Source organism: Heliangelus exortis, chromosome 8 (assembly GCF_036169615.1).
Source record: "Heliangelus exortis chromosome 8, bHelExo1.hap1, whole genome shotgun sequence".
NCBI classification, from domain to species: Eukaryota; Metazoa; Chordata; class Aves; order Apodiformes; family Trochilidae; genus Heliangelus; species Heliangelus exortis.
In genome coordinates, this window is record NC_092429.1 from 17,582,143 (window position 1) to 17,599,860 (window position 17,718).

A 17,718-nucleotide genomic window follows, 5' to 3' on the forward strand; every position below is an offset into this window, starting at 1 on the left:
TGACCTGGAATCAGAAGGATTCATAGAATACACAGTGATGACTGACACAGCTTTTCCAAAGTTACATCTCCCTCATGCAAGTGAGTGTCCATGAAATGTGAGTCTGCATTGCAAAGCCTGGCAATAAAGCATAATGACCCAAAAGTCTGTTTTCTTAATAGATTGAAAGTAATATATTTTTTCATTGACTCAGAATTAATTGGACCACACTGGCATGACATCTTTTGTTAAAGAAATTCAAATGCAAGCTGAGGCAGAAAACTTCTGCAAGCTTTCAGTTTGCATCATTAAAAACCAGCAAAGCTATAAACAGCTGAAAAGCTGTTGTAAGGGAACTGTGTGGCAATGTCAATAACAGAATTAGTGCTCTGCCTAGGAAACAGGAATTACTTGATATCTTCTATTTTATGTAGCTAATAAAAAATAAAACAATACAGATTTGAGATAAGCTAGATATAAATGTTGGGCAGTGAAATATCTTGGCTTTCAGATCACCAAAAGGTATCAAGATCAAATTGAGCTGTGATTCACTTCAGGAAAAAACTAAACAAGCTAAACAGGAAGAGTAGTTTCAGTTACCATTTTTCTACCCACTCACCTAGTCCAAACAAGGTTGGCAAGTGAAGCACAAAATGCCAACTGATACTGACAGTTAAGAGATGCAGAGTACTGAATTTTGAAGGAAATTCTGTATTTCACACAGATTGTCCAATGATATTAACTTGTGGAATATCAGCACTTTAAGCATCAACAGACAGCTCAGTGAAGCCCCATTTCTGTATAATAGTCAAAATCAGAAACAAACCAACACAAAAAGCAAATGAAAACAGTGAGTAAAAGAAAATTCTTAGTACAGGTCAGTGGTTTGCTCTTATCTGAAATATTAGGTGTATTTTCTGGATCACCAGAGTATGAAGAATTATAATACTTAAGCATATCACAAATTCATCATGACAGCAAAAATCAGAATGGATGCCAAACACCATACTTCAGAACTTAGTCTGTGTGTGAATGTCTGAAATTAGAGTCAGACCCATTTTAAAAGCCAATGCTCTGTACATCTTAAGCTCTTTAAGGATTTCTTATTTAAGGTGCTTCATTTAAGCACCTCTTATCTTTCTCTCCCCACCTTATCCCCAAACTTTACTTTCTGTTCAGAAAGAGTACTTTCCCACACCTCAAATTCCTGTAACATCCCAGCCATCTAAGTGGCATGTAGGAGGTGGGTAAGAAAATGGTAAGAACAAGAAGAGAAAAAAAAAGAGGTAGAAAAAAAATCTCTGTTCTATAGATCAAATAAAGTTTATGCCTGTTTCAATTTCACCCAGTAACCCCCACACTGAAGATCAAACCTGTGTTACAATCAGCATATGTTTCATACAGGTTTTGAGTGGCTGATACCATACCCACATTACTTTACCCACACTGGAGTTTCAAGTTGTTTGAAGTGCCTAAACAAGTAATGATGCCATTTGTTTGATATTAGCTGTATTGATAAGGCTGCCATTGGGAACAGTCCTATCATTATTCATAAATACATACACACAAATATTTGAACTGATACATAATTAAATGTAGCTCAATTTTGGATGTTTACTTTCCTTCTTTCAAAAATAAAGCAACAAACTAATACTATGGCATAGCACTTCAGTAGGACGACAGAACCTTATCTCTTAACACTGATGACTGCATTAATAAAGCAGTTCATTAATTTCCCTGCAAACCATGCCAAATTCTACAGCTTAGCAATTTACCTATGAGATAACACAGATTTCACAAAAGAGTCTCATCAGTCCCTGGAACCGTCCTTCTTGCTCCGCTAAGTATTAAGTTTTCAAATATCACAGTACTTAACATTAAACAAGTGAATAATCTTACTGATTTTATATAAAAATTAAGCACCTGCAAGTCCACGGAATGAAGACTAAGATACGTGGTACAGTTTGCATCTTAAAGCTTAACTCAACTTACATAAATTAATTTTACTCTTCTGCCACCTTTCACAACACTTGTAAATTGCTCTCCTGGATCTTAATATGTTACATTGGACCTACTATAAACAACATGACTTTTCATTTAATTATTACATGGTATGTTGTTCTCAGAATATAGTTTGGTTTTGTATGCCAAGTGCCAACAGCAAGTAATACAAGTTCTTCCTGTTCTGAGAGAAACAAAATCAGAGCATCTTATTTGTTAACCCAGACTCCATTTAAATAAAATGTATTCAATTAACTATTAGTGGTACAAAATATTAACTTGGTAACAATTTCTTATATTCCTGTTTGTCCCCCTCTACTCTGCTCCTGTGAGACTCCACCTGGAGTACTGTGTCCAGTTCTGGATTTCACAACATAAGAAGGACATTCAGCTCCTTCAGCACGTTCAGAGGAGAGCCACAGAAACGATCAGAGGGCTGGAGCTCCTCCCCGTGAACCCAGGCTGAGGAAGTTGGGGTTGTTCAGCCTGGAGAAGAGGAGGCCCTGACGTGATCTCATAGCAACCTTCCAATGTCTGAAGGGGCCTACAATAAAGCTGGGGTAGGGGGTTTTGCATGGGTGTGCAGTGAGAGGACAAGGGGAAATGGTTTCAAACTTGGAAGAGAGGAGATTTAGGTTAGACATTAGGAAAAAATTATTTCCTCTGAGAGTGGTGAGATGCTGTAACAGGCTGCCCAAGGAAGCTGTGGCTGTCCCCTCCCTGGAAGTGTTCAAGGCAGGTTGGATGGGGCCTTGAGCAACCTGATCTAGAGAGAGGTGTCCCTGCCCATGCAGGGGGGTTGGAACTGTATGAGCTTTACAGTCCCTTTCAACACAAACCATTCTGTGAAAGCTATTCTGAAAAAAAACAACATTCATAATTGCAGGCAATAGATGAAACAATGGAGGACTGAATGCATGAGCCAAGTTTCTTACATGATAGGTGTAGATGTAATTATTTAAGGACAAGCTAGAAGAGAAATAAAATAGGTAATAGGATGTGGTATTGATTAGCCTCAAAAAGTGAAATAAGGACAGTGCAGAAGATAAACATAGCAGAATGCAATCAAGCAAACAACAAAGGGCAGCATGACCCAAACAGGTGGATATTTTATGTAAACAAGAGGAGTTAGCTAGTTCTGTAGAAGGGTGAAACCAACCTGGGCTTCAGAAGGACAGAGAACTTGTAAAGAAATGAGTAGCGATAACATGCTCTTGATCTCTTCAGATACTGAGATTAAAAGTAGTAGCAAAACTGTACTTTAAAGATTCATTAAACCTGAAAACCAATACGAATTTTCATTTTTGTAATGATTACAAGTTTAGAATAGAACAAGTTTACTTTGATGAAGGCACTATCTCTATCTAGGTTTCATACTTAACTAGTGACAAAGTATCTGGGATCTTTTAAAAAACAAGGTAATTTTAAAACATTCACTGTATAAAAAAAGGTGAATTTATTAATGCTGTATGATTCTGTGTTTTATTTTCCTGAGGATCGGGAACACTTTAAATAGTTTATGATTTTTTTTTTTCATAAAACATTGAAGTACAGCAGGTATTTTTAAGCAGGGAGATTACTGATTTGTCCAAGGTCACAGAGCTAGTGCCAGAGAACTACACTCAATAAACCTGACTTGTGCTATAGAAAACACTAACAATTTGATGGTTGCAGACTTCAGCTTTTACATCTAAACTTAAACTTGCTCCAAAATGCTGGATGATACCACAGATGGAGAGAGGGAGTGAGAAAGAAAAGTATATGTGGTAATTCACAGTGAAGATAGAGATTACTTCTTACCAACTGCAGCTTCAGCCCTGATACTCCAGGCAGATATATTTGAGAAATAGCAATAATCAATAAATGAACAGATTTATGCACAGCCTTATTCTACAGTAACAAAAGCACAACATTTAAAGGGATTAACATGCTTTTAAAACTCTGTAGGAAAACCTTTTTTAGACTAAAAATAGATACATGGATTCATTCAACGGCCAGTGAGGTCTGACCAGAGAAATTGTTTTGTCATTTACCAGCTTTAAATATGTAACTAACCAGTTCCTGTAGAAAGCACAACCACTTCATGTACGTTCAGGGGTATTTCTGAGGGATATGACCACAAGGAATAAGCCAGTGTTAACACAGTTATGCTGGCATAGGTGTTTTGCTGGTGTAGCCCGACTTTGCAAACTGTTATTAACTGCTGGAAAAAGCACCTGTGCGAGTGGAACTGGTTCTGCAGGAGAAGGCTTGGATGGTCTCCTGCCATACCTGGCGTGGTTCTTGCCCGTGATGGAGGATTGTTTTCCTGGACTTACATAGGTGACAACTCATTCCACCCCATGGGAAAGTCAATCTTGGCAGCTCCTCTCATGGCCCGAAAAAAAACCCCAAAACAAACGACAGCGTGCAAAGCCTTGCAGCCTCTCAAAGCTTTATTTCTTACTGTCACCCCATCCATACGGCATTCACAGCTCAGGCTCAGAAATCACCCCGCAAAAGGAGCCGCCCTGGAGGCGAATGACCAGAGCCCCGCATGGCAGGAGGTACCGGGCCGAGGATGACAGAACATTACAATCCAGGCCGAGGCGCCGTCCCGGCCGCAGGGTTCCCGGGCTCGACCTCCAGGCGAGGAAAGCCGGAGGCAGGCCCGGCCCCACAACGGGGAGAAAGAAACACCCCTTCCCTCCTTCTTTTCCCTTTCCCTTTCCCTTGGCCCGGCGCGGGAGGTGGGGCAGGAGTGTTAATTTCCACCACCGCCCCCATTGCTCAACCTTCCCTGCCCCCGCCGCCGCGCTCCCGGTGAAGCTCCGCGCGGGCCGTTCCGCCGGCTGAGGCGAGGCCGGGCGGGCCCCGCCCCCTCCCGGCATTCCCCGCACCCGCTCGGCTGTGCTCGGCTCCGGTGGGCTCCGCCGCCGCACTCGCACCATGGCCGTCTACAGCAAGTACCTCACAGTGCGCCACTCCGCCATTGCCGGCGCCACCGCCGCCGCCTGCGCGCTGCTCTGCCTGCTCAACAAGCGGCGGGCGGCGGCCCAGCACGGGTGAGCGGGGAGCGGCGGGGCCGGGGGGCCGGGGGCCGGGGGCCGGGCCTGGGGTGGGGGCGGGCGGGGCGCCGGGAGCCAGCGGAGTGCGGACGGTGTGAGGCCGAAGCTCAGCGAGAGCTGTGGTCGCCCCCGTCGCTCTCGGCCTGGCGGCGGGGCAGCCGTCCCGGCTGTTCCCGGCACCTTCCACCCGGGAGGTGGCCTCTGTGGAGAGGGGCCAGGCGCCTGCCTCCTCCCCCCTCCCGGCTTCCCTCTGGTGCCGTCGGTGCCGCTCCTCAGAGTATCCAACCACCGCCACCTTCTTAAATTATTTTTTTCCACTTTCCTTGCTATGAGCTACTATCAGCGCACAATTGACTTGTAGGGATGTGCTAGGACGCCCTATCTTGCATGGACCCAGCTGTTGTTTTAGTGCTGCCGTGTAAGGTGCACAGGGATGGCAATTTCGGAGAGGTTGTGCCTGGTTGTGTTGCCTGTGAGGATGCCTGACTGGTATGCGTGTGCTGGGGGTGCGTTTCTTAATCTCCTGTGAAGCACTTGGGTACCATAAAGTGTGTCAGATGAAGAATATACCTCAGACCAGATCCTTTAACAATCTTAGTGTGTTTGTGGCTGTGGATTATTGACTGGATGCTAAAGACCTGGTATGTTGCACTAGTACAGTTTGATATTGTATAGTTGCTACAAATTAATGCTGGTGCTCAGTATTGACTGTGAAATGGCCTTACTCAACAGACTTAAGTAATAACATACCTGTGATTAAGCAATAATTGTTTTATTTTACCTAATTCGTTTCATACACAATATTTTTTAAAACTTCATGAGGTTAGGTAATCATATCACATAACATGTCAGAAGTTGATATGCTGCTGACAATTTGTGGATTTGCTATCTTACACTATTTGCATGAGATTAGAAATGAGATCTCGAACTGTTGCTGAGGATTACCCTTCCATTAAACTTGTAGGACTGATGGTATCTCTCCTTAACTTAGTGAAATAGCATTGTAAAACAAAAGCCACAAAAATAAAAAAACCACAACAAAAAAAGAGAGAAGCTAATAGAAAGGCATAAAAAGGGTGAGCTAGGGGAGATACACTGTAGTGCAAGATTTTATTGTAATAGTGTTTGTAAGAAGGGCTAGGCCATACAGGTGTTCTGGGAGCAAATACATTGTAATTCAGATAAAGAGTAGTATTTTCAAGTTCATGTTCCTGTTGTCTGTGCTTACATTACCCTATTCCTATTGAGTATTGATCTTGGAGCCCACAAATTAGATTACATTCAGATCAAAGCACATCTTCAAATGTACATGTAGGTCCTGTGTACTTTTAAAGTACATTTAATATATTCCAACAACTGGTAGCATTTGGTTGACAGGAGCGTGCTAGAACTTGTCCAGAGTAATCTTCGTAAACCTGACATTAATGTAATATAGGTCCTAGGTTGTCAGAGCATTTTGCCTGCAGATCTTTGATGTTGATCTGCAGGACTTGACAATGACAATGTATCTGTTAGCTTGAGAGTAAAGGCACTGAAAGTGAACCTAAGCTGAAGACTTTATTTGGAATGTGTACTTCCTGTAAAAATGTTTTGATTGTGCTAGGTATGGTGTGAAAAAATCTGAGGCATCATATGCATTAGGTGGACCAAACACTACTACAAGATTAGTGAGGATTGGAAAGTGGATAATTCACTAATTATGGTCCAGTTTATTCAGCAGCTGAATGGAACTGAGCCTGACCTGATCTCTCCCTTTTTCTCTGTAGCTTTCTCTCTGTCTTTCTGATACCTCGTCCTTTGATGCTGTTATCTTCCTTTCTCAGGCCATTTTGTATTCTCAAATTATTAGAAATGCAGTTGGGAAAATAGGTACCATGAGCTTGATTGTTCCACTTGTAACTGTGTCTTGCTTTATTCTTTTGAGACCCTCCACAGCTTACATCTTACTATTGGTGCTATATTGTCACTGTATATTCTGAACTCTGTACCATCCAACTTTCAGTTGTTTCAGTAATAGCTGTGCTGCTGTTTGAATGCTGTTTTTGAGGATGATTTTTGCCCACTGGTCTTTGTTCTTGTCTCCAAGTTTCCCTGTGAGGCACACCTTGCCAGGAGCCTTACAAAATGCTACCTATCAAGACAGGGAAGTAGGTAAGCTTCATTGCCTATACCACCAGCTGAGACAAAAGCATCCAGTTCATACCATTGCTTCATCCTCCTTTAGCCTCACTAGTTCATATATCATTTATTTCTTAATACTTTATTGGTAATGTAAATTATAGCATACTTTTGGAAAGGATTGATGTTGTGCCAAATCTTTACATATTCCACCATACTTGAGCTGCTGTATGCTGACATATAATAACAAGTGGTAAACCTTTGTGCAGTAATGATAAAAATCTCCAGGGCCTAGTATACCCTCTAATTTCTGTGTTGTATTTCTGTGTCTCTTTGGGACGATGGAGAGGTTGGGAGAGTGTGGCTGACCTAAATTTATTTACTTATTTCTATGGAGAAGAATTTCACTTGGCAATCTATATTGTCTCATAGTGTATTCGCTGCTCGAAGCTAACTGAGCATGGTGTGAGGAATAGTAGTGATCTAGTTTTATATGTGTGAATTTCTTTGTTCACCATGTTATATAATGCCTGAAAATGTTATAATGTGAGAGATGAATTTCAGCTTCTTGAGTTCTGGAAGTTGAAATTCTAGTTTTGAGCTTTCTGAGGGCAAAGGTGAATGTTGCAGACTTGAATATAAACAGTAAAACACTGGGCTTTTCATTCAAGTGAACCATGAAAGTGTTCTACTGCAACTGTAAGCATTACCTACAAAACTTTTTTTCTTCCTTGTGTAGATAATACACAGTTAAGTATAAGCATTCTTTGTTTAACATGATATGGTATTATTTCATGTTTTCCTGGAATAACTGTCTTTTGTTTCATTTTGTATCCTTTTCTTAAGTTTTGCTGTAATACCAGCAGTAGTTCAGTATCGCTGCTGGCCAAAGTTGAAAAGTAAAATAATAGACATTAAAAAGAGGTTTAAACATTTTCTTTTAGCAAGTTAAATGCGTCTGAATGCACGACAAAGAATTTATCCTATGCAGACTTTTCATATTGTGTGTGTGAACTTTGGTATAATCTAGCAGGAAGGAAAGAAGAGACAACTTTCACCTACTTGGCTGCTGCTGCCAGACAGTAGGCTCAAGGTCCAGTACAACTCATATCAAGTAGAAATGTATGAATAATTAAGCTGTATATGTTATGCTAACCTACCTTAGTAGATCAAAGATCACTTAATTAGTGCTAGCTGGATTAGTCACAGATGTTCTTCTGTAAGAGCTATTCTGTCACTCATCAGTTTTATAGAATTGAGAGGTGGTATCATTTGCAGTTTACAACGTAATTTAAACACAGCTTTCTAAAATCCTTCAAAATAGAATGACATGGACCTGTTTGCTTGTAGTTACATAGTGATCAATATTATTTCCTTGTAGTAAAGCACAAAGAAAAATGCACTGTTTCTGTATTCTAGTTGCTCTCCTCAAAAAGTCTGTTTCCTCAGAAAAACTTTCTTGTCTTGCGAGAGGCAGGAAGTTTTTACACTTCAGCTGCAATTTTTAGCTTCAGCTAAAAATTGGGTTTTTTAGAATCATAAGTTGTCTTGTTTTGAGAAACTACATAGTCCTGGGTATATAATACAGGAAAAACCAGTCATGACTTGAATCCATCATAAGCTCCAGCACCAACAATCTGTGTCTTGATAGTTGAAAATGTTGCTTCCATTTAGGGAAATGACTCAGAATCCATTTTAAAGACCGCTTTATGTGGTAATGCTTCTATTTTTTTCCACTATTGAGTATTGGAGAAAGATTTATGGAGTGGTAGAATGAAGGAAAACCAGCAGAAGTCAGGTCAGTATTCCTTGTGCTTTATCCCCTGTCAGTTAAAATGAAGAAAAGTTTAACGCCCAAGACTTTGTCACCAAGCAGGGTCTGAAAAGACTGATATTTGGAACAAGTACTGTCAGTTTGTGTACAAACACCAACAAGAGATGTTACTCTTATAACAGCTGCTGCTACTAGGTGATAGGGGGATAGCACTTTGTTCCTGTGAATTACTACTTTAATTGAATGTGAATTGTCTCAGCCTTCCTGACTTTGCATGATTGGGGGCTGTAGTTCATATTTATGCCATATTAAAACAATGGACAAAACCATTGAAATGCTGAGTCCCTCTTCACCACCCTGCCCTCCATCCTCCCCAATCTCTACATCTCTGCTTTCATTCACCTAGACATTGTAGTTCTTTAAACAAAGGCACTGAACCCATATTAAATAAAAACGCTCAAAAAGATGGTAAGTGCTGAAATAGAGTTGTACAGTAGAGGATTGTTAAAGGGAAAAAAAGCCCATGATGTACAAGTGTAAAACAAATTTTGTCTTGCCTTTCATCCACTGAGATCTAATCCCATGTCTGTTTTATGAGCTGTCTCAAATATCAGACATTACTGCCTTAAACAAGAAGTAGCAGCGCATTTGCTTAAGATTTGATTGCTTCAGAAATAAAACGTTTGCAGGTGTTACATAAAGAAGCTGGATATTGTCTGTAATCTCTCTGGTGGGAATTGTTCCTGAATATCCATGTTGTTTGAAGTACTTGCACAACTGGAGAATGAGCTTGGTTTACTTTACTTGCACAACTGGAGAATGAGCTTGTTTACTTTCAAAAGAAAGTATTTAACATGTAACCTTCTCCTTGGAAAAGGGACTGGAAGGAGTTATAGCAGGAAATTAGGGTAAAGAATTTTGAACTGCAAGATTAGGGAAAGGGAATAAGCAGAATGGGGTTAATAGGAAGGAATTTGTAATACATGGAGAGATGACAAAATAGATTTAGAATCACTTCCTATACAGTGGCCTTTTCTATGACTCGGACCTTCCCAGTAGAATCCAAGAGGATGCTAGAGAATGAACATTTAATTTTATGTAAATTGAACTTGTGAAACCCAAGTGTATGGTATCCCTCCTGTGGAGAAAAAAAAATTCATAAGGGAAAAAAAATGTATGCTTCAGGTTTTAGGGGTTAGGCATGCCTGAAGCAAGGGTGAAAAGCTCATTTGAGTTGAGAGAGGTCAACAGGGAGGTTTAGGTTGGATATTAGGAAAAAATTCTTTACAGAGAGGGGGATCAGACAGTGGAATGGGCTGCCCAAGGAGGTGGTGGATTCTCTGTCCCTTGACGTTTTTAAAAAGAGACTGGATGTGGCACTCAGTGCCATGGTCTGGTAACCACAGTGGTAGTCGATCAGGGGTTGGACTTGATGATCTCAGAGGTCCTTTCTAACCCAGATGATTCTGTGATTCTGTGAACAGAGTTGTTGACACGGTCTGTATCTAATAGGGATTTACACAGTTCAGCTTAAGTAACACACAGCCTGTGCACTTGTATATTCTTGGACTTCTCAGCCTTTTTCTTCTGACAGAGTGGAAGTAAATGCTGTGCTTAATGTCATGGGCTGGACTGCCAGTGGACTTGGAGTTTAGAGTGATTGCTGCAAGTACGATGAGAAGTGATGAATGTATGTTCAGGTATTTGGAGGAACTTTCAAATATAAACACAGAAGTCTAAGCATGGCAAGTGGCAGCTGTAACTTGAAGCAAGTTGTATGGTTTTATTCTGGTTCCATATATTTAGGATATCAGTCTCTACTATTAATTTGTTTAATTTCTTTAGTTTCTGAAGATGTTTGGATGAGCCTTGCCAGTGTAATTGGCACGAAGGGATCTGTTCTAGTTGAGTTCCCTAGTACTGTTAGACAAGAAGGGGCCCATTATATTGCTGCAGATTAATAGACTGATTCTGTGTGTGTAAAAGTTGTAAAGGAAAGCTGTGCTGCTTTGGGAAAAGGTGGCAGGTGTGTATGGGGAAAAGTCCTGCAACTACATTAAAGTAGGTTTTATCCAGAATGTGGATGTTCAGCCTACTACTTGTGGTAGATTCCCTAGCATTTAAAAAAAAAAAAACACAACAAAAAACCAAAAAACCCAACACCAAAATATACATTTTAGGATTACTAGAAAATGCATCTAAAATGTATTCTTATTGAAAAACCTGCCTGGGGCTCAGAAAACCTGTCTTCAGCTGGAGGATATGGAAACAGGAGAAACCAGATGACTCAGCCCTGCTCCCAGCTTTTGGACTGTCAATGTTTTGGGCCAGTGTAGTTAATTAGTGGTTTCTCTCTTATTAAGTTACATAAATTTATTGCTGTCTAAGTCAATATTTTGTGTAACTAACAGTGTGAAACAATTTTTTTTTTCATTTTGCAGGAGACTAGCTAGAAGTCTTTCTGCTGTTATCTGTGAGGGAGTGCTACAGCCACAGCTCAGGCCAGAGCACAAGCTTATGAAAAAACAAATAGCTCATAATGTTTTTCCTTACATGGTACTTTATCAAGATGCAGACCTCTTCTGAAGCTTAGAATTTCTTCTACAACAGTTCTGCTTTGTTGCCTTCTTCTCAAACGTTTGTAGAAACTTTTTCAGGTTATGCAATGCAGAACAATTTAAAGCCCCCATTTTCAGTGATATAGCTGTCTGTGACCTTCTCAGAGTCCCCTCTTTGGTTGTCTTGATGCATTCCCCTCATTATTTTTGGCTATGCTGCAACTGGTCACCAACCCAGAGCCAAGAAGAGTGTGCTCTTCGTTTCTGTGTGTGCTCAGTGTTCTGCATAAGTGAGCATGCGCTTGGGCCATACCCAGGCTTCTGAGTAAGGTTGCTGACCTCGACCTGAAATAACTGTACTGTTGCTCTCTGCTCCTCTGTGTGGGGTATGCAATATAAAGCTATGTCTGCTGCTGAGAGTGCTGTGAGCCACGTTATATTTCTCATTATAGCTGTTGCTTCTTTGCAGTGTAACAGGGTATAGTGTTGTATTGCATCTTTAGTAATTTGAATTGCATTCTGTCTTTACAATGTCTCAGTAGTATCCTGGCTGCAAATTAACCTGAAAAGCACACAAATAATTGTGAACTGTTACAAAATTATTTATTTTGCTTTTTTGAAGCTACGAAAATTATTTAGTTCCATTCTAGACTGTAAGGTCACCAAAATACAAAAATTGCTTAGGAATAATGACTGCTTGCCAAAACCAGATATTCTTCCTTTGTACTGTGTTGAGCAGAAGCTAGTCCTCCTACTCTACAGAAAAATGACCTGAAATATTAGCTTTTTTGCAGTTGAGCACAATATAACATTTTCAAGCCTGTATTTCCTCTTCACCTGTCATTAAACTGGAAGCCTTGCTTATCTCTATCTATCTGCAGTTCTCTGTTACGCTTGGTTCAGTGTAGATTGCTTCTACTGAACTTTGTTCTGGTAGTAGATGTATCTAAAAAGAGTAATCCTTTAACTTGTTCCTGTTTGCTAATAACTACCACAGAACTGGTATTCCTGAGACCTCCCTGTAACTACATTCAGTGGCCTCTTCCCAGTTTCTTAATCCACTTGTTCAGTAGTGTTGAGAATTATAATTTTTGAGTAGCCACCATTGTTGCATGTTTCTTTAGAGAGAATAGCTTCACTGGTACAGAATACCCAAAGACTGAGTGCTGTGGTCAGCACATATTTGTAGACTGCAACTGTGGTATTTTCATAAGGTTTTCTGCCTCCCTTCTGTGCTGTGCTGGAGTAGGATCAGCTGCCAAATGCCAGAGCCCTGAAACTCTTTATTAGTATATTTAAAAGATTTTGCTGTCTGTGGCCGATTTTGTTTCTCAGTGTTGGGGAAAGGTGGTTTATTGTATTGCCTATTGTCTGCTGGTTATGTGCCTGTTTGTTAATGTATAGCAAGTTGCTTTCCAGATACTCTGCATGTGTGAATGAAAAGTTTAGTGTAATTGTCTCATCCCAGTACTGCTGACATGTTTCTTCACTTGTTGCATGTATGTGTGCTGTGGAAACCCTGTGTGGGCAAATAATGGGTAGCAGGCTACAACTTCTTCAGGTGATAGAGTTACAGAATCACAGAAGGGACCTCTAGAGGTAATTTAGTCCAACCCCCCTACAGTAAGCAGGGACACCCTCAACTTGATTAGGTTGCTCAGAGCCTTGTCAAGCCTCAGGTTGAACATCTCCAGGGATGAGGCAACATGAGAGGTCATGCTAAAGATTCCACAGTCTTTGTACGTGTTACAATGCTCTGTTACTGTAATAGTGATTTTTAAAAATGTGTTTTCCCCCCTTAAATCCAGTTAGTACCTCCCCAGTTCAATTCATGGTTATTGTCTCCTGCTGTGTGTCTGTGTGAAGAGTGTAGCTGAATCTCTTCTGTGGCCTGTTAGGCAATGGAAAAGCTGCTCTTAGGCTCTCCCAATACAGCATTCTCTCCAAGATGATCAAACCTTCCCACAGCTTCTCCTTATAGGGCTAGTGCTCCACTCTGCTGCCCATGGCCCTGTGCTGAACCTGCTCAAGCTGATCAGATTTTCTGTTGTACTGGGGGTTCCGAACTGATCATAGTAATCGCTATCATAAATGTCAACCTTGACACAGAGTGTCTAGTACATTCCTGTTGTAAACCTGCCTTTTCATATACACCTGCTGCAGTGCCTGAAGTGTTATTTGAGTCTGACTTGAAACACCAAGAGTGCAGAGGATCATTTTGAAAGGATGTTCTGTTTTGCTTAGCATGAAGGTAGGAAACACCATGGAAATCAGTGGAGATTAAACTCATGCGGATCTTTATTTTGTTACTGGAGATGATGATGTGAGACAGATCAGGGTTGTGGTTTTATATTATTGTTATTAGTATTAGTACTTTGAGAGGACAAAGTCCTTACAGAAGCTCCTTCTGTCCCCATTCCCAGTATAGAGGAAGTTTTTTACATAATTGCTTAGTCTAGGTAATCTGGTAGTTTGTTCCATACCTGTATTATCTGAATGAAGTGTACTTTGTATCTTTTTCTAAGCAATTTATTCTCAGCTTTGTGATCTTTGTTGCTTCAGAGGAGTTGCTGTATCAACCAGAGTGATCTATGGATGAAGTTCTACCTTTGAAAGTAGAATCCCAGTGCTTTAAAACTGAAGCCTATGATGAAGTTTGGAGGAAGACTTGACTGGTGTGGTAGTCCTACCAGCCGAATGCAGGTGGAGAGATGTATACAATTAAGCTTTTTGATGCTTCCATAGAATATTGTAAATAAATACTTTTAAGTGTTGTTACATCTTGGCATATCCTGTGTTCCTATCCTTATACAAAACTATATTCAATTTAATAGATTTTGCTCAGTGTCAGAAATACTTTACTACCATAATTATCCTTTTTTCTACATGTGGAATGGGTAATCCTTTACAACCTTTCCATCACCTCCCTTTCTTGTCTGTGAGAGCATAAAGGAAATGCAAGTCAGTCTGCCCATCATCTACTTGCTACTTAATGAAGTCTGATTTTTCATTACTGTGTTGGCAGGTTTGTTTTTTTTTTTTTAAGTTCCTGGCAGTAAACTTAGTTTCAGTCAAGCCTCTCCCATATGGAAAAACTGAAAAGCAAGCAGGCATTGGAGATGAGCTATAGTAATTTAAGTAATTCTGCTACAAAATTCTGTATCTTATTGGTTCACTAAAAACTTGAAAGCTAACTTTTTTATTTCTATTAGTTTTGAGAAATGAATTAGAGTAGTAAAATATAAACTTGCTTTTTTCAGTTTTGAGTAAATATTACTATATTACTTTGCCCTGGATTCATGCTTTCAAAATATTCACTTCAAATACAAGCTGTGTGGTTTGCTTTAGAAACACATTATTATTTTTAAGCTGCAGTTAGGCATTCAGAAGTACAAAAATGGTAATAGTGAGGTAATTTACTTTCCTGGATGAGATTTTTTTTGTGCTATATGCCATATTTTTTAAATTGCTATGAAGTAATCTTTTGCATATTTGTTCTTGTAGACTTATTTTGTCAATGTACTTTTTTTTATCTTCTAAAGCATGGTACTGAGTTCTCTTGATAACTGTAACGTAACTATTGAATTACTTTTGATAAAAACCTTTTTTAATAAAATTTAAGGCCTCATCATCAACTGATGACCAGAAGTAAAAAACCATTCCAAATCAGAGTGTGGGGGGGAAGGTTTGAGGAAAGTCTCGGGACTTCTTATTATGGAAGAAAAAGGGGAGAAATGAACAGTGAGCAGTCACTGCACAGCTCTCACTCTGAGGTAGAGAGGAACAGAAGTGTGTTCCCTATGGGACACATTTCACATCACCATTGAATCCATGCTACTCCTATTCAAACTATCTGGAAGTTATTTTACTTTGGCATCTTTCCATGTCCTAGCCAGTCCAGCTTCAGCCTCAATAGACACATTTCAGGAAAGGTTTTCACTGTGAGTGGCTTCTGATGAAGTGAGGTAGACTACACTACGCTAAACCTCAGAAGTAGAGCTCTTCTGCAATTTGATAGTACTGCCTCAGTTGTAGTAATATTAATATAATAACCATGTGATGAATTGCACTAACCTGAGCTGCATCATAGCTGTTTCAAGGATATTAATACGATAATAATGTGTGGATAGGGTAATCACTGAAGTTAACATTCAGTAAAAGGCAACCTTACATTTCAAGGAGTCCTTATGTTGCACTGCACAGTATGTGCTGCCCCTATACCAGAGAAGTTGCAGCAGAGAATTTGGACAGCATGTAGCACTTACCTTCCTTCACTGATAAGGCTTGTAGTGCTCCAGCATTAAATAAAGGTGAGATCTAGAAATAGAGAGCTTTTATCTATGCCAAGTGTTAGAATTCTGTGCTGTAACCAGATAGTTGCCTTGTATTCTTGCTGACTAATTGAGGGTGTTATTTAGCCTTTAAATTCAACGCGAATGCAACCACAATTATCACACACACAAAAAAAAGCTTATACAATTGTATAATGGAGTCTGGAGTAGTGCCAGTAGGTATCAGACCGAAAAAATGAGACTCTTGAGAAGGAAAACTTCTGGAGTAATCACCCTGTGAAAGTTTTATTCCAGGTAGAACTACAGCACAGTCTTTTGTTGCAAGCAGAATTGTTTTACTTGCTGAACTATCGGTGGATTTTTATTTTTTTTAAATGGAGGAAGCAACATTTTTGAAGCTATGTATACATGTTTATTTTTTTACATAATCCGTACGTCATATATAAAATTATTTCCATTCTTATTGAAGGTATTAGTTTTGTTCTCACACTTGCATGAATTTTTTTAGAGAAAGAGAAAAACTGTTAAATCCAGTTGTTTATTAGGTTTCGAGTTTACAAATATTTGTAAAATCACATTTATTTAGAATTTATATTTCTAAAGTTGAAGATAAAATTTAAGTGTAAGATCACTATATCTGAGCAGTCCTTTCTCTTCAATGGATAATCAGTTACAGCTCAGTTCAGTAGTTTCAGCTGCTGAATTTATTCCAACAGCTCTTGTAGAAAAAATATACAAATAAATATATTGAAAGTATTCAACTGGCAGAGTAATTCTGGGCCCCATCTTAATGTGTTTCTATTTTAATATATTCACTTCTGATCCTTTTAAAGCTGAAATAGTTGTATATTTTGAGTGTTGGGACTTCAGACACTGGGAGACCTTCAAGCAACAAAGCTAGGAGATCCAGTATCCTGGAAGAGCAGCATGCTTTTATTTAGTATTATGGCAAGTAATGAATCATCTAGAAAATACATCATTTGATAAGGAGTTATTTGCACCTAAGAATGCTACTTTTCTAGTCGCGAGCCAAATGTGATTGGACTGATCCATACTCAGGGACACTTTTTGAAAAATAGGTCAATCTTTTCTAATTGAAAATTACAAAATGCACCAAGAAGTCTCTTGTACCAGCATATATTGCTTCTGTGTCACCAGGATGAAATCTCTAAACTAGGTTGCTTTTTAGACTTTGCACACTGTTACTTTCTCTGCGAGACATACTTCCATCATGGCCTCATTGTTGTATCTCTTCTGAACTTAAGTTTTTTCTCCCCCATTCTTCTCTCTGCTGCCCTTCATGTTCTTTTTTCTGTCTTTTGTACAAGGAGTCTTTCAGGATTTTTATCTTCTCCTCTTGGGCTTCCATCTCACTATTACCTTTAATGAAGTTGTTGTTAAACAGGCATCTCTCCCTTCTTGTTTTCATGGCCTTCTCCTTCCTCTCTTTTCTTATATTCTTCTGCCACCTTGCCTCTTGCTTCTATAGTAATTAAGTAATTTCTTTTCACTGGTCAGTGACATTCAAAGGTCATTCTACTAATCATAAATTAAAATAGTTATGGTTTCATCCCACAGGCTTTCTTTGCAGAGTTTAAAGCACAAGTGTGCAATGGTGCTGTTTGATAAAGCTGTGGGATAACTGGTTTTGTGGCAATTTTGCAACTGTTTCGATGTAGGCAGAAGGAGCAGTGCCTTTCATAGTTTCTGCTTTTCTGTAATTTCCTAGGTGCTGTAATGGAAGTGTATGAATACTGTGGTTTTAAGGCATCCTGCTCTCTTTACTACAAGGGTTAAGAAATGGTAGATTACAAGTAAATATTAGCTGTCACATTTAAACTGTGTAAATACATAAGGTCTCCCAGCAGCTTCATGCACTTACCTGATGCTCGACTGTTCAGAAAGGAAGACAAACTATAACTGTCCTGTCTGGCTGCTTGCATTTTGTA

General features: G+C 39.6%; 1 protein-coding gene across 1 annotated transcript in view; it reads left to right on the forward strand.

Moving 5' to 3' along the window:
• The first annotated feature begins 4,677 nt into the window (after positions 1-4,677).
• Positions 4,678-17,718, forward strand: part of ABCD3 (ATP binding cassette subfamily D member 3) — a 30,897-nt gene continuing 17,856 nt past the window's right edge. Inside the window, exon 1 of the mRNA XM_071750772.1 lies at positions 4,678-5,024. Within this exon, the coding sequence (XP_071606873.1) occupies positions 4,909-5,024 (116 nt within the window). The 5' untranslated portion in view covers positions 4,678-4,908. The remainder of the gene's footprint in view (positions 5,025-17,718) is intronic.